This window comes from Channa argus, chromosome 12 (assembly GCF_033026475.1).
Source record: "Channa argus isolate prfri chromosome 12, Channa argus male v1.0, whole genome shotgun sequence".
In the NCBI taxonomy this organism is placed as follows: domain Eukaryota; kingdom Metazoa; phylum Chordata; class Actinopteri; order Anabantiformes; family Channidae; genus Channa; species Channa argus.
In genome coordinates, this window is record NC_090208.1 from 18,134,150 (window position 1) to 18,152,981 (window position 18,832).

An 18,832-nucleotide genomic window follows, 5' to 3' on the forward strand; every position below is an offset into this window, starting at 1 on the left:
AAGATTTAGAGACATGGCAGATTTTTAAAAATGAGAATATAGAGACTAGCAGAGATGGAGACACACTGGAGACTGAAAGAATGAGAGAAACAGCAGGAGGGAGGCTGAGCATAAGAAGATGCTGACAGATGAATGTTAAAACATGATGTGTTGTGGGCCAACAGCTGGGATGAAAGACGGGGAGACAAAGACAATCAGAGAGAAAGTTTAGTGGTGCATAAATGCTATCTAACCTCAAACAAGAGGATACAGTAAGATGACACAGTAAAACAAATGTAGAAAATCGTAATCCTAATGTGGCATTTCTGTTTGTGTCATGTATTAACTTGAAGAATCTTACGCTCTTCATCATCACCTGCAATTATTAATTTCTGTTGAAATACTTCACATTTGGCTTTTATTTCAACAAGTTTTCCACCACAGGAAAACTTTGAAAGAGAATCCACAGTCAGAGGATGGCTTGACAGCTGAAAGACCACTGTTCAGTTGCAGTGAAGTTGAGTCTAATCATGGTCCAGTAACCCCATCAGTGCATAACTATATGAAAGCAATAAACCTAATAAAGTTTTTGTAGATCACCACAAAATCTAAAAATGCTACGAGGAAAAAGATTATCGAAACATAATATATAGTGCCAGTTTAGTGAAAATTATAGAGACAATTAGGATAAAATATGAAATTTTAACTCAGAATACTGTGAAGGCATGAAATAATTGTATGGCAGCAAATAAAAGTCAAGATCCAAAAGCACAGCAGAGTAAATAGGGAGTTGAAGGTAAAGCTACAGGGCAAATACAGCAGCAACCAATAATAAGAAGATAATGAAATGATTTCTTGCATTACAAGAAATTGCGTTGACATAACTAGAAGTTGTATTAAAAGAAGGAGAATGCTTGCCAATATGTTGCATTCACTCATTATGGTAACAGGCATGAAATGTGCTGGCACCAAACCATTTTATGCCAGGACCACATTTTGTGTAAAAAGGGGATCATTTAGCAAGTGAGTTTGGTCTTTGCTGAACTACAAAAATCATAAAATACCGCAAAACATGCAGTTTGTTTAATACATTAATAAGTGTTTCATTTTAGTTAGCTTAGCTTGTTTGCATGGAGTTGTTTTTTTCTCTACATGAAAAGCCTGAACCTGCTATTTAAAGAACGAATGTAATCAATCATTTTATGTAAGATGGGGTACGTAATGTATGATTCCACCACACAGCTAATCACAACGTTTTATATTATCGCAACTTTTTTCCCAGTGTGCTGTGCGTCTCCCAGCAAAAGAAAGCTGCAACATGCAGCTGGAGGCTGAAGATTTGTTACATCGCTGCAATTTAAGAAAAATGCCCCAGCTTATTTATAGTGATGGGTTTGGTTTGTTAAGGTAGCAGCAGACTTCTGCAAGCCATTTTTAATGGGTTTTCAAAACTATGCAAACTGCAGGCGATGGCTAACTTAACTGACATCCGATATATTAATACTGTTATACAGTACGTATTATAGATTGAGGTGCAGGAGGCCCCCTGTGCTGCATCTTCACTTTTCATCTTGTAAGCTGATTTTCCTCTGGGATACTCAGACACTGTAATGAACTACAGATGCTTGCTACCATAAATTACCAATTTGTTGAGCAGAAATCTGCGGCTTGGATGCTAATGTGCATGGGTTGTAAATGATAAGTTCAAATTGCCCATCACGTTGAATTTGAGGCCTGTTTAGCTGTTGTGTATGTGATTTCTGAAATAAGTATGGCAAAGCTAAATATTTTATAGCATTCAAAGTGGTGGACATGATTGCTCTCGGTGGGATTCCACTGAATACCCCTGCTTGCATGCTGTATTGTTGTGGGCCTCATGTGCACACACTTTTAAGTTGTAAATGACAACCCACAGCAGTATGCTACAAATGTCAGCTGACGAGTCATAAAATGTTTAGCTCAGGTGTGTTTTCTATGATGTAAAGTCTCATCTGTTATTTGATTCATAATTTCTGCTTTTCCTCCAGGCTCCAGCTCCCATGGCTTTCCCCATGACCACACCACAAGTGCCTGTGTATGGAATGGTGAGTGAGCACAGATAAACAAGAAACTCCAACTTCATGAACTTACAATACAGGCAGACCCCCACCTATTTTAACTTGACATCTGACATTGGTTTGTGGTGTCCATCCCAACCATCTTCTCTGTCTCCAGGTCCCTCCACAGATGGGTCAGATGGGTGGGGTACCAGTCATGGCTCCTCAGCCAATGATGTATAACCAGCCTGTTCTCAGACCCTCCAACCCCTTTGCACCCATGCCTGGAGCTCAGGTGACACTTTTTGAATTTTCTGTGTTTGCCATCTAGGTTAACCTGTTTATCTGTGCTGTAGACCTCACTTGTCAGAACCACAAAAAAACCCATCAGAATGGGCATTTGCGGTAACTTACTTCTGATCATTATAAAAAGTAACAGTGAAATTCAGCAGCAATTCAGGAGTATCATGCTTCAGCTAGTTTGAGTCTCAAAAGATGCATAATGAAGCTTTAAATTAATTAGCATCAAAAGTTATCTTTGTACATTGGAATGCATTGATGGATTTACCTGCTGCAGCTTTAACTGGCCACCATCTATTAGCTTTATGCAGTAGATAGATGTTTAATGACATTACAGTCAGGTTGCTGTCACTGGTGCTACTGGTACTCTATGTTTTAGCTTTTTCCATTATCACATCACAGAGGAAAGTAGTTTTCAGTGCATTGTTAGAAAGGTCAACAAACAGTTTCTTTGTTTTTTTCTCTGTCTACTCAGATGCAGTTTATGTAAACCAGTCAAGGGGGAAGCAGAGTGCCAAAAGTGACAAACAAACAGCAGAAGAAAACACACAAGAGGAATGATCAGATGGCCGGAGGATTGACTTGATCAAGACAAAACGACAAGGAGACAGACAGACAGACAGACAACAAGATAACCAAACGATAACCAAAAAACGAGCTGGCAAGAGGAAGAGCTGACGGGATGGAGGAATGTGGTGGGAAAGATGTCCCCCCCCCCCCCCCCCCCCCACTGGTCTTTGTCTGAAACCACTCTTTGCGTTCGTGTGTGTGTGCGTGTGTTTGCGCGTTTGCCTGTGTGTGTGTGTCAGTGTGCATGTGTGTGGAGCTTCTTTTTGTTATATTGAATGAGTGATGTTTCAGGAGAGAGAATATTGATGAGAGAGAAAGGAGTGAAGTAAGATGAAAAAGAAGAGAGGTGAGGAGAGATGAGGAGAGGGGATTGAGGAAACCCTACCTCTACTTTTCATATCTGACTGCTTTGAGAGTCTCTGCTGCAGAATTAGCTTTATTTCATACTGGTGCTATATTGTCCTCTCTGACTTGCTGTCCACCTGCAACGGCATCCTGGAAGCACTTGTGAGAGGACATGTGTTTTAGTGTGCGTGTGTGTGTGCGTGTGCAGTACAGGAGTTGTTTCAGACAATACCTATCCCAACAGACCACCATCCCCTCCCTTGTTTACTGTTTGTGTCCACAACTGTCCAATCAGAGAGACATTTGGAGGCAAATCTTCTCAAGTGTGTCTTTCTCACGATTTTCCGCTCTTATAGGATATCTTTGTATTTTTCAGTGTTCCAACCTCTCCTGAATGTTAATGGGGCTTTTACAGCAATTTCTTGAACCATTTCTTAATAGTAGTTAGATGTTATGAGTTTTAAGCTGAAGTCTTTGTTACTCATACTGCATTGTTTATCCCCACAGATACACACAGAAACAGGGATTAGCGGTAACAACATGCTAGGTACACAGGTGTCAGCACCGTAAAGGCAGCTTGCTTTTGACAGCAACAAGTTCACAGCTGCAGAACCTGACATAAAAGTGTCACCCTGTGACAAAATCAGCTTGTCTTGACTATTTTATTGAAGAATTTTGCTACCTTACCTCTTGATTTCACCGTGATTTTACAACTGTGGAAACTTTGACATTTCTGTCTCCCAGTGGCCCAAATAGAGGGTAAAGAATGTATGGGTGGATGAAATCTGTATTTTTGTTATGCAATGCCACTGAGCCTAGAGTGCTCATTAGCATAACTAACCTGTTAGCTGCCTGTCAGCTCCTGGATGACCTGTGTGTATCTGTTTTCTTATCTTCATCGTGACACGAACCAGATTTAGACATCAAATGTCTCTAAACTTAGAGCTTTTTGTTAGGTTCAACCTATTGGCAGGTCCACATTATGCAGCACTGAGTGTGTGAGGTAAATGTTACTGAATCAAGTTGACTTCACTTTAAATTGCACTAACTCAAAGTGAGCAGTAAATAACACTCAGCATTTGGCATCACCCTTGCTCTGTGGTTCCCGGAAATTTGGAGGATAAAGTTTGACTTGTATAAGAGGTCGTGGCCATTTTTCAGTCAAACCATCACCATGACTTTTGGTATGTTTGTGCATAATGCTATTTAGAGTGTGTTCACGTGTGTGCTAGCACATTTATGGGTACGTTTTTCCATTGAGTGCTGTTTCTGAGGGTCACATTGTGTCAAATTTCAAGCCAAATTTGAGCTGGTGAGTTTTTGTAAAATTAAATGTTGTTGCAGAATGCACATGCAGTAATTTTGCACTGAAATGACTATCTTGCCGTATTAAAGCTGTTGATAGTTTTTCTTGGTGTGTAAAAGTTAGGAAAGAGATTTAAAGTTTGTAGAGATAGTTTGGGCTGGGGGGGGGTCTAATCTACCAGCCACTTTGGTGGGTAAGAATTTTCCTGCCATCCCAACAATGAACTTGAAACATTTTTGTTAGTCCAAAGCCCTTGTCCCAGTCCTGCATCTATATCTCAACCATCAGTGGTATTCCAGTCGTATCGCACTCATCGTCCAACCTGCTGTGAAATCTCTAGAATCTCGCTTCGGTCTGAACGCTGTCTAGTTGGTCTATCTCTAGAGTGCTTTTTTAGCCTGCTTTGTCACTGTTTGGTATGTGTAGGTATTAAAAAAATATTAGTGGTAATTACTAGTTTCTGTCTAGTTTGTCTGCGCTCACCCATCACTGTTGCTGTTTGATAAATATTGCTCTTAGACACTTCTCGTTGCAGTCTTGTGTTAGCTTAGCCTCTGTTCATAGAATCCTCTTTGAAACCTGTAGAAAACCAATTGCAGTAGGTTTCCCAACTTGTCCTCAGCTCTGCCAGTGTCTAGTATCTCTAGTTCTATTATCTGTCTTGGTGTTTCTGTCTTTTAGCTGTAGAAGGAACCTTTCAGAGGTTCTCCAGCTCAGACTTTGTGGTTCGCTTTTCTCTAGCTTTGAGTGCACTCTTTCCTGTCACTGTAAGCAAGTGTCTGGTAGGTAAGGTCCTCGACTTTGCTCATGTCTCAACGTCGCCTGTCTTTGCCTCGCGTTTATGATGTCATTAGCCTACAAGCAGTTTCTGATTGGGCTGTTAAACCAAGACAGCAAATCAGATTCTTGGATATCCAGGTGTGTGACAAATAGGAGACTTTGTCAGGTTCCGAAGACATACATTGCTTTTCTAGAACGTGTCAGTATGTATTCTAACCAGGTCTGGAAATGAGCTTTAGCTTAATGCTAGTAGATTTCAGCAGCATCTGGAAGGTTTGTGTGTCAGCTGGCCACTAGCCGTTGTTCAGGAGTACTTTTATTACAGGAAAATGTGGCGAGGAAGCCACCAATCACTGGGACAGCTGGACAAAATTTCAGTCCTAAACTCTGGCAGGAATTATGGTTCTGCGAATATGCACATACTGTAGACATCTTGGCAAACATTTAAAGGCAGGCGTGTTCCTGTTATCTGTAGACCGCAGAGGAGTCAACCCCTCCCAAATGACACCAGTGTGTAGTGCAGACCTGTGTCATGCAAGCTGATTGGTTGATCCAATGTCCCTTCAGGATATTTAGTCATTGGGTTCACATTTGAGCCATTTCAGCATAGTATTGCCACATGTGATCTTCTAGCAGATCATAGGATGCTGAATTCCCTTTCAAGGGACATTTTCACCTGCTTGTCAGTTTTCTGTCCATTTCCCAATGTAGTTCCAAATTTCCATTTGCAGATTTTGCTACAGTCTCTTTAAAATGTGGCTTTGCTCCCCAGAAACCCCAGTTGTGCATGTAGAAGATGTGTTTTTGACACCTGTTTACTACAGGCATTCCGGAGAAGCATAATTCCAGCTTCAGAATAGAAACAATTGGTTTTTGTGTCCATGTCCAAAAACTGAATTGTTGCCACCATAAACTCTGTCTAACCTTCTTTGTGTTGACTTCATGAAACTTTTCCTCCTGCAAAATCCTCCTACCCAGGGTCTAAAACACCATAGTTTCCAATTTGGACACTTAAACTATTAAAATTGATTCCTTCTGGGCAGTAAAATTAGTTTTTACTCGTGGTTCTTTTATTTTTCTAGGACAGCTGTCTTACTGTCCTTAATCTGGTATAATAAATTGGCACAAGGGAATTTTCTTTTGTGGCACTGATCAGAATCAGATCATCATCACACTGGACTAGAAATAAATGAATCATATCAAGTCTGCCTACAGGCCTCATCATTCCTGATGTCTGTAATCATCTTAGAATCCAAATTGCCTTTGGTATGAAGGACAGTAAAATCAGTTTTTCATCTGGTCTGAATATTTTTTTTCTTGCAAGCTAAATTTTCATCTTTTGCCTCTGTTGGCCAGTTTTTCTTAACTTTGTAATCCCCTCTTCAGATTGTTATAAACCTTTGAATTTATCTGCATGGAGTCCAGTGCTATGTGTTGCAGTGGAGTTTTTTTTTTTTTTTTCTTCCACAATGGTGAATTTTCACAAATCAGGCAGGTTGAAGAGAGCATAGACAAGGAGATTATTGTGGTTTTCAAACCTCAAACATTACTAGCTCGTCTCTTTGGTGTTCATGTAACTGCCAGTAAATAGTAGAGCTTTATCATGTAGGTAACTTTGTTATCGAGGGAGGGGTTTGGCCGAGCATGCAGGCTCTTTTTCGGCTACTCCTCTCTTCAAATTCTCACACTTCAGCTGGGAATGTCCCAGTAAAACCTCTGTTCTCTGGTGTTGGCCGCTGGCCTGGTCCATTTGGGCTGAGACCAGGTTGCCTGGTGGCTACCTTAAGAGTTTTTTTTCTCACCTTCAAAAGCTGCTACCACCTCTCTGCTTTGTTGTAGCATGAATTCAGGTGTAGACGGATACACAGATAAACATTGATGTCATTAAAATGTTTGTTCTCTGCTGAGTCCAAGTGTATCAAATGCTCGGAGAGCAGACTCTTCTCTGGCGAGCCGTCCCTTTCGCTTTCTGGGGTCAGTGAGTGCATGGTTGTAGCGTTGTCAATGTTTTGTTGTCCTTTTTCCAAAAAGCATGACAGTGATGGTGATAATGATGATTCTCTTCTCTTGTTGTCTACCGTTTTAAAACGCATCGTCTGTCAGGCACCTCGACAAGGTGAAAGGCGAGATGGATCAGACTTTCTTAAGCAGCCATTTGCCACCCATGACAGCAAGTGTTTGGACTGAATCTGAAGGATGTTTGTGCTGTTGATTAAAGAGCTGCTGTAGCCTAACTTTTTTTTGTTGTTGTTACTTCACGCAAAGATGTCACACGTCCTCAATGGCAGATGAATCCTTGGAATTCTGCACTGTTGTGGCGCCATCTGTGGGCCGTTGTGCGTGTTACACTCATGGCAGCATATAAGATTGGAGAGTCCACCAAATGAAAGAAACCCAGAGAGAGGCTGTTAGACAGATCGGTTTCCTCATTTTCTCAGTGAGTCGGTGTGTTGAATCAAAGATCTCTTGTGCACGTTCTGTTTTTTCTACATCTCTGTTTTTTGGTAAGAACCCTCGGATTGCTGCCTCACTATTCTGTATATAAAGAAACGTATACAAACAAACACACACACACACAAACACACACACACACAGAGCTTAAATACATAATCTTATAATCAGCTTTATTTTTTTTAATTTACTCTTTATTTTTTTCAACATGAAAGATATTAGCGTTCATACAGCAGTATAGAGGTATGATTACTTCTCCATGGGGGTGCGCTAAACAGACAGACAATGCAGATGTTGAGGGCTGCAGACCTCCCTATACATCAGGATCAGCCGTCAATTTTCAATGATGCCAAATGTCTTTTTGAGCAGAGTACATCTTTTAATTGGTCTCTCTTTCTCTTCTGTCTTCTCCCCCATGTCTTTGTACATTTTTCTATTTATTTAAAGCAGAAATATATGAATTGTATCAAGCATGGAAGGCAAGCAAATGTTACATTTGACAAAAATCACAGGCTTTTGTTTTGCAGCAGTATATTTGTTTATTCTAGGGATTTGTTTTCTCTCTTTTTTGGACGAAATAAAGTCATTTTCCATTCCTAAACAATTGTTTGTTTGTTTTTTTTTAGCTTTCTCGATAGTTGTTAAAGGAATTAAAATCCTAATGTGCTACTCAAATGGCCCCAAAAGTCTACATACTCTTTAAATGTACTTTCTTAAATTATTACATTTCAAGGCCTTGAAATGTAAAACAGTGAATCTTTGGATTTTTAATTGCTGTGCCCGGGGGCTTGGGAATGTGTTTTTTTTAAATCAGCCTATTTTGTAGATGGATCCCAAAAGATGTTTCTACCCATCAATCATGTTTTTTACCCAGCAATGTCACTGTCATTGTCAGGTTTATAGGTTCAAAAAAGGTTCATCTTTAAATTGATACAATTCACATAATGTCAAGAATCTGCCTACAACAACTATTCTTTTACTTAACTTAAGGACTTGAAATCATCTACCAATCCATCATCTGTAACCGCTTATCCTGTGTAGGATCACGGAGTGCTGGAGGAGCATTGTGACTGTGGGAGGAAACCAGAGTAAACTCCACACAGAGAGGCCCTGGTCAGCCGGGAAAACAAACCCACGACCTTCTAGCAGTGAGGCGGCAACGCTACCCGCTCCACTGCGGTGCTGCCCCAAGCTACATCTAATTCATCACAAAATAAACAAAATAAAACATCACTGAAAGAAAAGTGGTCGAAGCTACAGTACATGTACTGTACAGTAGCTATTTTGCATCTCTAAACGTGTTTACTATACTTATTTTTACAGACAAGCAAAATAAAAGACCTACTCGGAATAATCTTGGTACGTGATGGGAAATATACTGGGAAGTAAATACAAAATGGAACAATAGTTCCAAAACTAGGTTCAGCAAAATGCCTTAAAGGTTCATGCAACATGAGTTATACAGTACAACAATGAAATGTGAGCTCTGGTCGGGAGACTTTCCCACAACATGCAGTGCTGGGTTAATTTGACCCATTATTGTGAAGCCCCAGCATGAGTTTACTTTCCAAAGTACCGTGTTTAAAACATTCCTGTTACCATGGGAAAACTATCCCAAACTATAACATACCATTACTCATCTCCGCTGTGAGCTGAATGTTTTCCTGTTTGTTTTTGTCTACACCTCTGCTGTACAGTATATCCCTACTTGTTGTGACATGTTGACCTGAAACACTTCTCCCAGCCTGGTGTGATTTTTCTCTGCAGGTACGACTCGAGCTCTCCCACGATGAGGGATTTAAAAGCAGGTTCCCACCTCCTGCCTCACTGAGCTCTGAATAAATGAAACTGTTTGTATACATTTGTTCTACAATCACATCGAGAGGCTCTCACAGATGCCGTGGGTGATGTATTTGGTCGTTTTTCAGGGGGTTTTGTTTCTGACTAAGTGGTCCTTGGTAAGAAATGTATCGCTCAGAATCTACCGAGTCCTGACCAACAGCAGGGTTTTGTCTTTGGTGAATAATTTATTGTTTTTCTACTTGCAGTCACCGCCCGTTTGTCTTTCTATGTGCTCGGGATGAAAGAGAGTATAGTACAAAAGTAGTAAATCACAGCATATAAAAAAAAAATGCCTTTTGTCTTTTACTAAAAAAACGTGGGTATACAGCCATAGAAACGACTCTTGTTTACTTTAAATATATACAGAAGTCTTAACCATATTAATTGCAGTAATTGGCAGTATCTACATTTTGTTTGCGTTAAGCTTAGGAATATTCAATGTTTGACAGCAATTTCTGTATCTGTTTATAAAATTGTGCTGACAAGTTCTCATCACTGTCACCTGTGAGGTCAGCGGCTACACTTTGAGAGGCTGGCTACAATATTTTAAAGAAAAAAACTTCACTTGCTTCATATTGTAATTTGTAGACATGGGAGCAGTTACCATCCATTCATCAATGTCTCTGCATTAAAGCAAATCCCAAAATATTGAACTATTATTTTAGGAAAAACATTAATGGGCATTTCTACACAAAAATGGTCACATAGAGGACTGTACAACCAAATGTGCAGACGCTCGTCTTTTTGTATATAATAAGTAACCTTCTTTTATTTGGACCTGAGCAGATATTTTATAATATTTTAATGTTTATCGGGTTTTAAATGATGTAAATGGGGAAGGATGTCCATGCAGCACAGTAATGCTGATGATTCAGTGATCACATATTGTTGGTAATGTTCAGCTGTGAAAGTTGGTATTGGGTCTTATTTATATTTTCCCCCCAAATATTCAGTGTTTAATACATAAGTGGCACTACAAATGCTGCATTTAATATGTATTCCAGTGGTTAAAAAAAACAGCATTGTGCTTTTTGTCCAGTCTGCAGAGGATCCAGCAGCAGAAAGTGACAGAAATCCAGCCACAGCATGTCTGTCTGTGACAGGTGACTCTCAGCATGGAGGAATGTCCTCCCCCAACTTCAGATAAGTTTTGACAGCTGTAAATGGAGAGGGGGGAGGAGAGTACAGGTGCTATTTTTATCTTTCATTCACCCAGGAACCAAACCAGAGGGATAGAAAAAGAGACCCCCCCCCCCCCCCCCCAACCACCACTTCTTTCTCTTTCTCTTGTCTCGTCAAAAGGAAGTGACCCCTTCTAGATCTCTCCTTTCCGCCTGGACGGAGAAACTTCTGGAGATCCGACCAAAGCATTAAGACCAGGAGGACCGGCCGGACTGGAGGACGACTGTTTAACAGGGACTAACAAACAGAACACAGAGTGAAGAAGGAGGAGGAACCAGACATGTCTCTACTGTGCTATAACAGAGGCTGCGGGGAGAAGTACGACCCCGACCACAACAAGGATGGTGAGACACTGCTTAGTGTTGTCTGTACCGGTCCATTTAGATGTACAAAGTTTCAGTCTCATTCTGGGTAAAATGTGGATTAGGAAGTATCTCGTGTAGTTTTCTCGTATGTTTCAGATTTGCTCTGATTTTTTATCATCTCTTGTCCACTTGTTTTTTTTATTTTTATTTTATGATTAAAAATAGTTTGGTCAGATGTTGTCTAGACTTATTTTGATCATCTAACCAGATTTATTTGTGATTGTTGGTATTAATTCGAAATTATATGTAAAAAAAATAGGCAAAGTCTTTAGAAAAATGTAAAATTAAACTGTAATTGAGAGGAGTAACTGGATATAACAGGATACCACGTTTATATTTTGGATTTAGTAAGAAAGTCTAAAAATATTCAAATCTGTTCTGTGTGTGTGTGTCACAGCCTAGCATGTCTGAGCCACATGTCTGGGCTCTTCCTAGCAACCGACTTCCTTTTAAGGGACACACACACAACTACCTCTTAACTACAGCAACACCCCCCCCTCCCCCCCTCAACAGCTGAACACACTGCTGACTGTGTGTATGCATCTGTATGAAGTCTCACAGTGTCTTTCTTTTTCCTCTAAAGATTCCTGCCTCTTCCATCCAGGAGTCCCCATCTTCCATGATGCTCTGAAGGTAAAGCAGGCCAACAAATAAACAGCATCACAAATGTTATTTTGGTGGATGAAAATCATTTTCGTGTGTCCTCCTTCAGGGTTGGTCATGCTGTAGGAAAAGAACAACAGACTTCTCCGAGTTTCTCTCTATCAAGGTAACAGCTAAACAGTTAAACACTCCTCTGCATCTTCATGCTTCATTACAAAGTAGGATGGAAGGACAATGCAGAACTTTGATGAAATTTTAATCAAGTGGAACTGAAACTGCTGGTGTTTGAAATGCACTGAAAAACAGATGAGAGGGCTGAGCTTGGTTTGTAATACACAGTGTAATAAGCTACTTTATGTTTAGTTATTTTTATCATTAAGGCTTATTAGGAAAGTGGGGAGAACAACCTAAAAAAAAAAACAACCTTAGCTATAATCCATCAAATAAAGACCAACATTTCATGCTTGAACAGTTAGAATTCATCTTCTCTGTGGACCCAAATGCCTCAGTAAAGAAACACTTTGACATAGATTTTCACCTTTTTAAAATACATGTATGATGTCTTTACGTGAACATAGCAGCATTTACACATTAAACACACATGACATTTAAAGTGCTGTTGAAAGTAGACATGGGAACAGGAAGAGGACATGTGAGTCCTATGCAGACCAAGTATTTGGACAGCTGTATGTTTCTTGTTTATCAGGTTTTGTTCTTTAGCACATTCAGTCACATTCTGAATAGCACTTAGTCGAAAACCGATTTGGTAAATGAGAAAAATGTTCCACAGAGAATAGAAATGACATGTGAGGCTTCATTTCCTGTGTAGATGTGCCTCTTTTATTCAGACTGAAGTGACCTCTTGTTTTCAACAGGGCTGCACCCGTGGGCACCACAGCAACAAGAAGCCTGAGGAGCCTCTGCGGCCAGAGGTGTCAACGGATAAGGCTGAGATTAAACACTCCAACGGCCAAGAGCTCATCTACCGGGGACCTAAATCTGCTGAGAAGCTGCAGAGAGAGAGACCCAGGTTAGTGATTCTAGCTCAGTTGACGTTTAGAACATGTTTCCTTTGATTTCTAATTTACATAAAAGCACCTATGCTGATGTGCGCCTGTATATAACTGTGTTTGTGTGTTTGCAGCTCAGATGAGTCCAAGATTAAGCTACCACAGAAAGTGTCTGCATCACTGTCTCAGGCACTGGAGAAGCTGGAAATCAGCAAGAGAGCTGAGATAGAGCAGAAAGGTGTGTGTGTGTTTGTGTGTGTGTGTTTGTCCTTGTGCATGACGTTTTTTTTTTGTTCCAAACAAAACTATTTTGACTTTGTCCCTGCTTTGATGCTTTTCTTGAACACATCCCTCTTTTCTATACTAAACTGTAATAAGTCACGTCTGACTATAACAGATTTCTAAAAATATATTTTCCCTATAAAATCTTCTAGTGCAGTAGCAAATACTCTGTCTTACTAAAGCCCCTTTCAGACACGCACTGATATTCAGACATTTTCCAGACTTCCTCTGGGCGTATCTGTGAATGCAAACACCCAAGTCTGTTGGCACTGACCTTAAAATCCGGATTATCTTCACCAGAGCTCATTTGTGAATAGAGGAGGTAATACTCCGGAGAATTCACCATGAGTGAGTGGGCGTGTTGATGACGTTATTTTCCTGCGACTGCCGCGAAACCGGGCAAATACAAATTCATTCATACAAACACAACAACAATGTCGAACTGGAAGGACAACGAATGCGTGAGCTTCTGTAGGTAAGGGCAGACCTGGAACTGGTCAAACAAATACGAGGAACAGCACGAGAATATGTGGTTTAACATCGGATTACAAAGAAAACACTGTCACTTCCGCAGCTTTGTTTTTGCGTCACGTGGCCAAGCTCCACCCCTTGCCTAATCACTCGGAGCACTTCTTCCCAGGTGGGAACGCCCCTCGCACGGACTATCTCCCGGTGTTGGCTACATGTCTGAAAGAGAAACTCCATACAATGTCAGGACCTGATCCTCCTGATATTCTCTGGAGTTCATGTCTGAAAGGGTTTTGTGAAAAAACCGACTATCTCTCAGCGTTTCGCATTTTTTGTAGTGTACGACACAACAAGGCAGATTATAAACTCTTAAAGATTATTACCTTTTAAAGTTTTTTTTTTTAACTTACTTTTATAAAATATAACTTTAAAGGTGGTAACAGTTGATGGTATAGTCACATTCCAGTTTAGTTACACAAAAGTGTATTATTTTTCACACAAAATAAAGCGAAACACATTAATAGTCACAAAATGAAATCTTTCAGTAATATAAAAACGAATAATTTATTGTAGTGTGTGTTGCTTTGAAAATCAGTGATTTCAGAAAATACCGTACTTGAAACAAGTTCATTTACACATGAAAGGAGCTGAAGTTTTCTTACAAAGTCAAGATTCCATCCTTGAAAACATGATCTCCTCATCTCACTGTTCTTTGTCGCTTTCTCTCCAACAGAGAACGCTGTCGTACAGGGGACTCGATGCAAGAATTCAGGATGCAAAACAGTGAGTGTCTGCTGTTAGTGCGTGTAAACAGTGCAACAAATCATTAGTCATGCAACTGTGGCTAAGTGAATTCTGCTGTGGCCTAAAATAGGCGACAATCCATCGTCAGTGAAGGACATGAAATTCACCTCTTTGCTTCAGTTCAGTCCTTCGCTGGTGACTTGTAAAGTGCAGTATCTTCACCATCTGGTGGACAAAACCAGTCACTGCCCATAAAAAACCTTTTTTGTGTGATTTAATCAACATTCTCTGTAACTCCGTCTCTCCCAGTATTGTTAGAATGTGAGTGGTGGTCCATAAATATTCACATTTTTTATTGGTTTTAATGCCTATATTTAACCAATATTATATGCTACTTTTTACTTTACAGACATTTTTATTCTATTTTATCAATGTGAAAACTTTGAATAGTTACATTAAACACAGAATGTATGATCATTTTGTTCAATATCATTATAGTGATATAATGATAATTATTGTGTAAAAACTACCCAACAGTACATAAAGCAGATAAAATTAGCTCCACAATAAAATGCTGCGTACATATGAATGTGTTAATATTATTACTAACCTACATATATCAAATATATTTTAACATATGAGTGTTATCTGTGTTTTGGATGTATGCACAACAAATTTCAGTGAAAACTCATGAATTCCCATTGTGTTCTCTGCCGGCTACTGGTTACATTTCTCTCATATCAGAAACAGACATGCTTAAAAATGTGTGAATTAAAAAACTGTAAACTTAAAACTGTAAAACACCTCAAAACTCAGTTGATCTGCTTTGTGTGTCAGTTTTGACAAATGGTTGACAGAAACATGAGCAAACAAATCCACAACTGTAACTACATTTTGATTTTAAATGTTGCTTAACTGTGATTGGTGCAAAGAATATACAGCATTACCTTTTTCCAGCTTAGCCACATCCACCAGGAACACGAGATGTAAACACATTTTTTTCAATGTAATATAACCTGACTTGTTCAAACTTTAGCAGAACATTGAAACGCATTCAATAAGAAGCTGATGTACTATTACTACAATTATAACATTGTTTGAAATTTTCAGTGCATCCAAACAAACCCACATTTGATTCATTATCGGAAGTGTGAGGAGAAAACATAATCAGTGGCACAGTACTGAGCATCTGATCTTTACTCAGTGATCATTAGCACGTTTTTTTTTTTGTGTGTGTGTGTCTAGGTCTATCAAGGCCCAGAGACCAACATGGAGGTCTGCACCCACCACCCCGGAGCACCCGTCTTCCATGAGGGGTAAGAGGCAAAAGTACAGTTATTGGTGAATGTTTCCAGTTCTTTATGCCAGATATTACAAAAACATAATGCAAAATCCACCATAACACAATCATAATTAAAATATTTATTATTATAACTAACTAATTAAAATTAGATGCCTCCTTTGAAGGGAAAACAAAACTGAAGGCCGCAAATGCAACAAACATAAAAGCTAAAATATAAAAGATCTGCCATTAAAGATCTGTAATAAAAAATCTGCCACATTCTTAGCAGAGTAATTAAATTGCAACTGCTGTTTTTTTATGAATTGAGGTAAATGAGGGTCACTCTCCTTCACAATCTCGTCCTCCATAAACACAAGGCTTGACTTAATTTTCCATAGTATTTGCCAAATCGCAATTTTCAATCTGTATGTGTTTTGATTGTTTAGGTATAAGTACTGGAGCTGCTGCTGCATTAGGACGATAGACTTCAATGCTTTCCTCGACCAGAAGGGCTGCACCACAGGGAAACACTGCTGGATCCCAAAACAGGTACAGAAACATCATGTGCAACACACGCACAACACACTGTACATAGGAGGTATAATGTCAAATGTAGGGAGAAATTTCACAAAGTATCTTTTGATGTGACAAAAGCAGAAAGTCATTTAAAATTACCAATTTTTTCAAAGTGTGCTGTTTGTTTGTTCTTTCCCCCTTTTTGACGCCTGTAAATTTCAGTTTAAACTGCTTTGAAAAGACGACTGATTGTTTGTTTTACTCTACCTGATTAATACAAAATATTCCATGTCAAATCTCAGTAAACAAAGTCCCATTTTACACATTAGAAAGTCCAAATGATGCTTAAAATAAAGGATCGGAGTTATCTTGCTATTTAATGAGGGTTTATGTGGGTAAATTCTACCCACACCATGCATATTCTTTATGTGTTTAGCACTGTCATTAAATATTACTATGTTCATTCTTCATGTAAATTAAATATTCCAATTGTTACTGATGCTGTATTTTTTTTCCAAAAGCATTAACTATCAAGAGAAGTCAAAATGCAAAATGTGATTATGATCCCCAGCTCCAACAACAGTGTGTCCAAAATACAAGCGCGAATAAAACTGGATCTTTTCTATTTAAAAAAAAATGCCAAGCATTTAAGGTCATTTAAGAGCATTTAAGGTCAAGGCAAATCTCAAGTCATCTCAAGTGTCCAGTCAATGTCTTTGTTATTTACTGTGTTTATGCACACGTGTGTATGTTTACAGGACAAGAAGAAGGTAGCGTGTCGACACGACTGGCACCAGACTGGAAAGAATGTTGTTGTAACAATTTATGCCAAGAACGCAAACCCAAAGTTTTCCACCATTGAGGCCAATCGGACGGTGGTGAGTTAACTACACAACATCACACACGGGTCTCTGTAATCTCTGTTTCCAGTACTTTGATACAGTATAGGTACATAAAACTGTTCAGTCTGAAACTGTAGCTCTAATATACCAGTGTCATTAGTCAAGAATGGGTTCATACATCAGTTAGAAGCCAACGATAAAGAGTTTCGTGTTGTCAGGTTGTAAAACAAAACATTTGTTCTTTCTATTCCATAAATAATGATAATGAATAAATACTCCTAAGTTCCTAATGATGCACCAAGTTTGCAATTAACAGACTTAAAACAACACTTTACCAAGCAAACAGTAATGCACACATTTATGCATTAAACATATTCAGCCTTTTCTCTTCCTCCTTCTCATCACTGGTTAGGTCTACTGTGAGATCCAGTTTGAGAATAACAAGGTTTTCAGAAGAGAGTTCCACCTCTGGGGCGTGAGTATCTTCACATGTCTCAAAATACTGATGCTCATTTAAAGACTTTTTTTTTTTTTTTTTTTTTTAAACTTAAGACAAGCTTTACTGCAGACTTTGTGAAGGCAGAATATAAAACTTTTAAAATAATCTCTTCCCTGCAGGTGATTGATGTAAAACAGAGTTCAGTCTACATTGTTCCGTCCAAAGTGGAGATCACCCTGTATAAGGCCGACCAGGTGGCTTGGGGCAAACTGGAGGACCCCAACTACAAACCCGAGCCCGAGCCCGTAGAGGAATCAATCGACGAAAACAACGAGTTGAATCAGCCCGACTGGGACATAGATGACGATGACATCAGCGATTCGGACGAGGAGTGGGCCTATGACACGCCGCAGAATAAAAAAACTGAAGATAAGAACAGAGATGAGCAGAAGAAGAAAGAGAAAGAGACTGAGCTTTTAAAGAGGAAGGAGGAGGTGCAGGAAGAGATGAGGAGGGCAATGGAGGAGAGGACAAGGGCTGAGGAAGAAAAGAAAAAGGAGAATTTAGAAGGATATGAAGACATGCCAGATCTCGAGGAGTGAAACACCAAGTGTTGCAGAAGTGAGGTAGAAAAAGTTTAATCGTGATAGATTTGAAGTAATGAGGAAAATCCAGTGTTTATTTCTGAAATAAGCAGATTCCAATTTAGTTTCATAAAGATCCAAGTTGAACGTGAGGCTTCAAGGGAAATAAGAGGTTGATTCTCTTAACATCAGTTGTAAACAAGTTGCAAGTCCTTTTTTTAAAAAATATAATGAAGTGATATTTTACTCAATTCTGAAAGTACTCAGACGCTACTGTGTGCAACTACAAGAAATAAATACTTTTTCAATGTCTAAATCTACATTTGTTGTTTCTGAATGCATTTTAATCAGAAGGGTTAAATTCTTCATTTCAGTAACCACTGGTGTTAACAAGCCACTGCTGGAAACTAAACATGATTTGTGCTAAAACTGTGTCCACATTTTGTTTGTCTCAGTGTACTGTACTGTGTCAAAACACGCCTACTCTGGTTTTTATTTTCCAACTTTACAAGGGAAAAAAATAACAATGTCGTCTGAATGCTTAAGTAGCCTTCAAGTGAAGTGATTGTCAGATCGTCGAAAGCCGAGTTTTACTTGATGCAGGGAGTTAATAGGAGTCTCATGTTGGTGGTTTGGATTTTAGTTCACCAGCCATGTGTTTGTTGTCTCATCTCCTCCCAAGTAACTGTGTATTGTTTTTTCCGCAGCGTAACGGAGGGCTACACATTTGTTGCATTATGGAATAGGAAAACGATGTTCAAGTGGCTGCACCTATGTTGGCTACACAAGCGTCCATTTACATCTGAGGCTTTGAGTTTAAGGCGTTTGAGACCAAACGGTTTCAGTGCGACCCAGAAAAATGCCTGGGTAGGAAAAAAAAAAAAAAAAAAGGGCCTACAAGTAGTT

General features: G+C 39.3%; 2 protein-coding genes across 14 annotated transcripts in view; both read left to right on the forward strand.

Moving 5' to 3' along the window:
• si:ch211-200p22.4 (phosphatidylinositol-binding clathrin assembly protein) overlaps window positions 1–8,371 on the forward strand; it is a 75,106-nt gene extending 66,735 nt beyond the window's left edge. For all 13 annotated transcript variants that reach the window (XM_067523494.1, XM_067523482.1, XM_067523495.1 and 10 more), the window contains 3 exons: window positions 2,007–2,063; window positions 2,194–2,310; window positions 2,791–8,371. In XM_067523494.1, the coding sequence (XP_067379595.1) occupies window positions 2,007–2,063; window positions 2,194–2,310; window positions 2,791–2,805 (189 nt within the window). In that variant the 3' untranslated portion in view covers window positions 2,806–8,371. The remainder of the gene's footprint in view (window positions 1–2,006; window positions 2,064–2,193; window positions 2,311–2,790) is intronic.
• Window positions 8,372–10,860: 2,489 nt separating this feature from the next.
• Window positions 10,861–18,242, forward strand: zgc:92429 (uncharacterized protein LOC445063 homolog). The gene is made up of 11 exons (XM_067523497.1): window positions 10,861–11,135; window positions 11,740–11,789; window positions 11,869–11,925; window positions 12,635–12,789; window positions 12,904–13,007; window positions 14,253–14,302; window positions 15,509–15,579; window positions 15,992–16,094; window positions 16,820–16,939; window positions 17,316–17,378; window positions 17,522–18,242. The coding sequence occupies exons 1-11, from the start codon at window positions 11,072–11,074 to the stop codon at window positions 17,942–17,944; spliced, it is 1,260 nt and encodes a 419-aa protein (XP_067379598.1). The 5' UTR covers window positions 10,861–11,071; the 3' UTR covers window positions 17,945–18,242.
• Window positions 18,243–18,832: the final 590 nt, after the last annotated feature.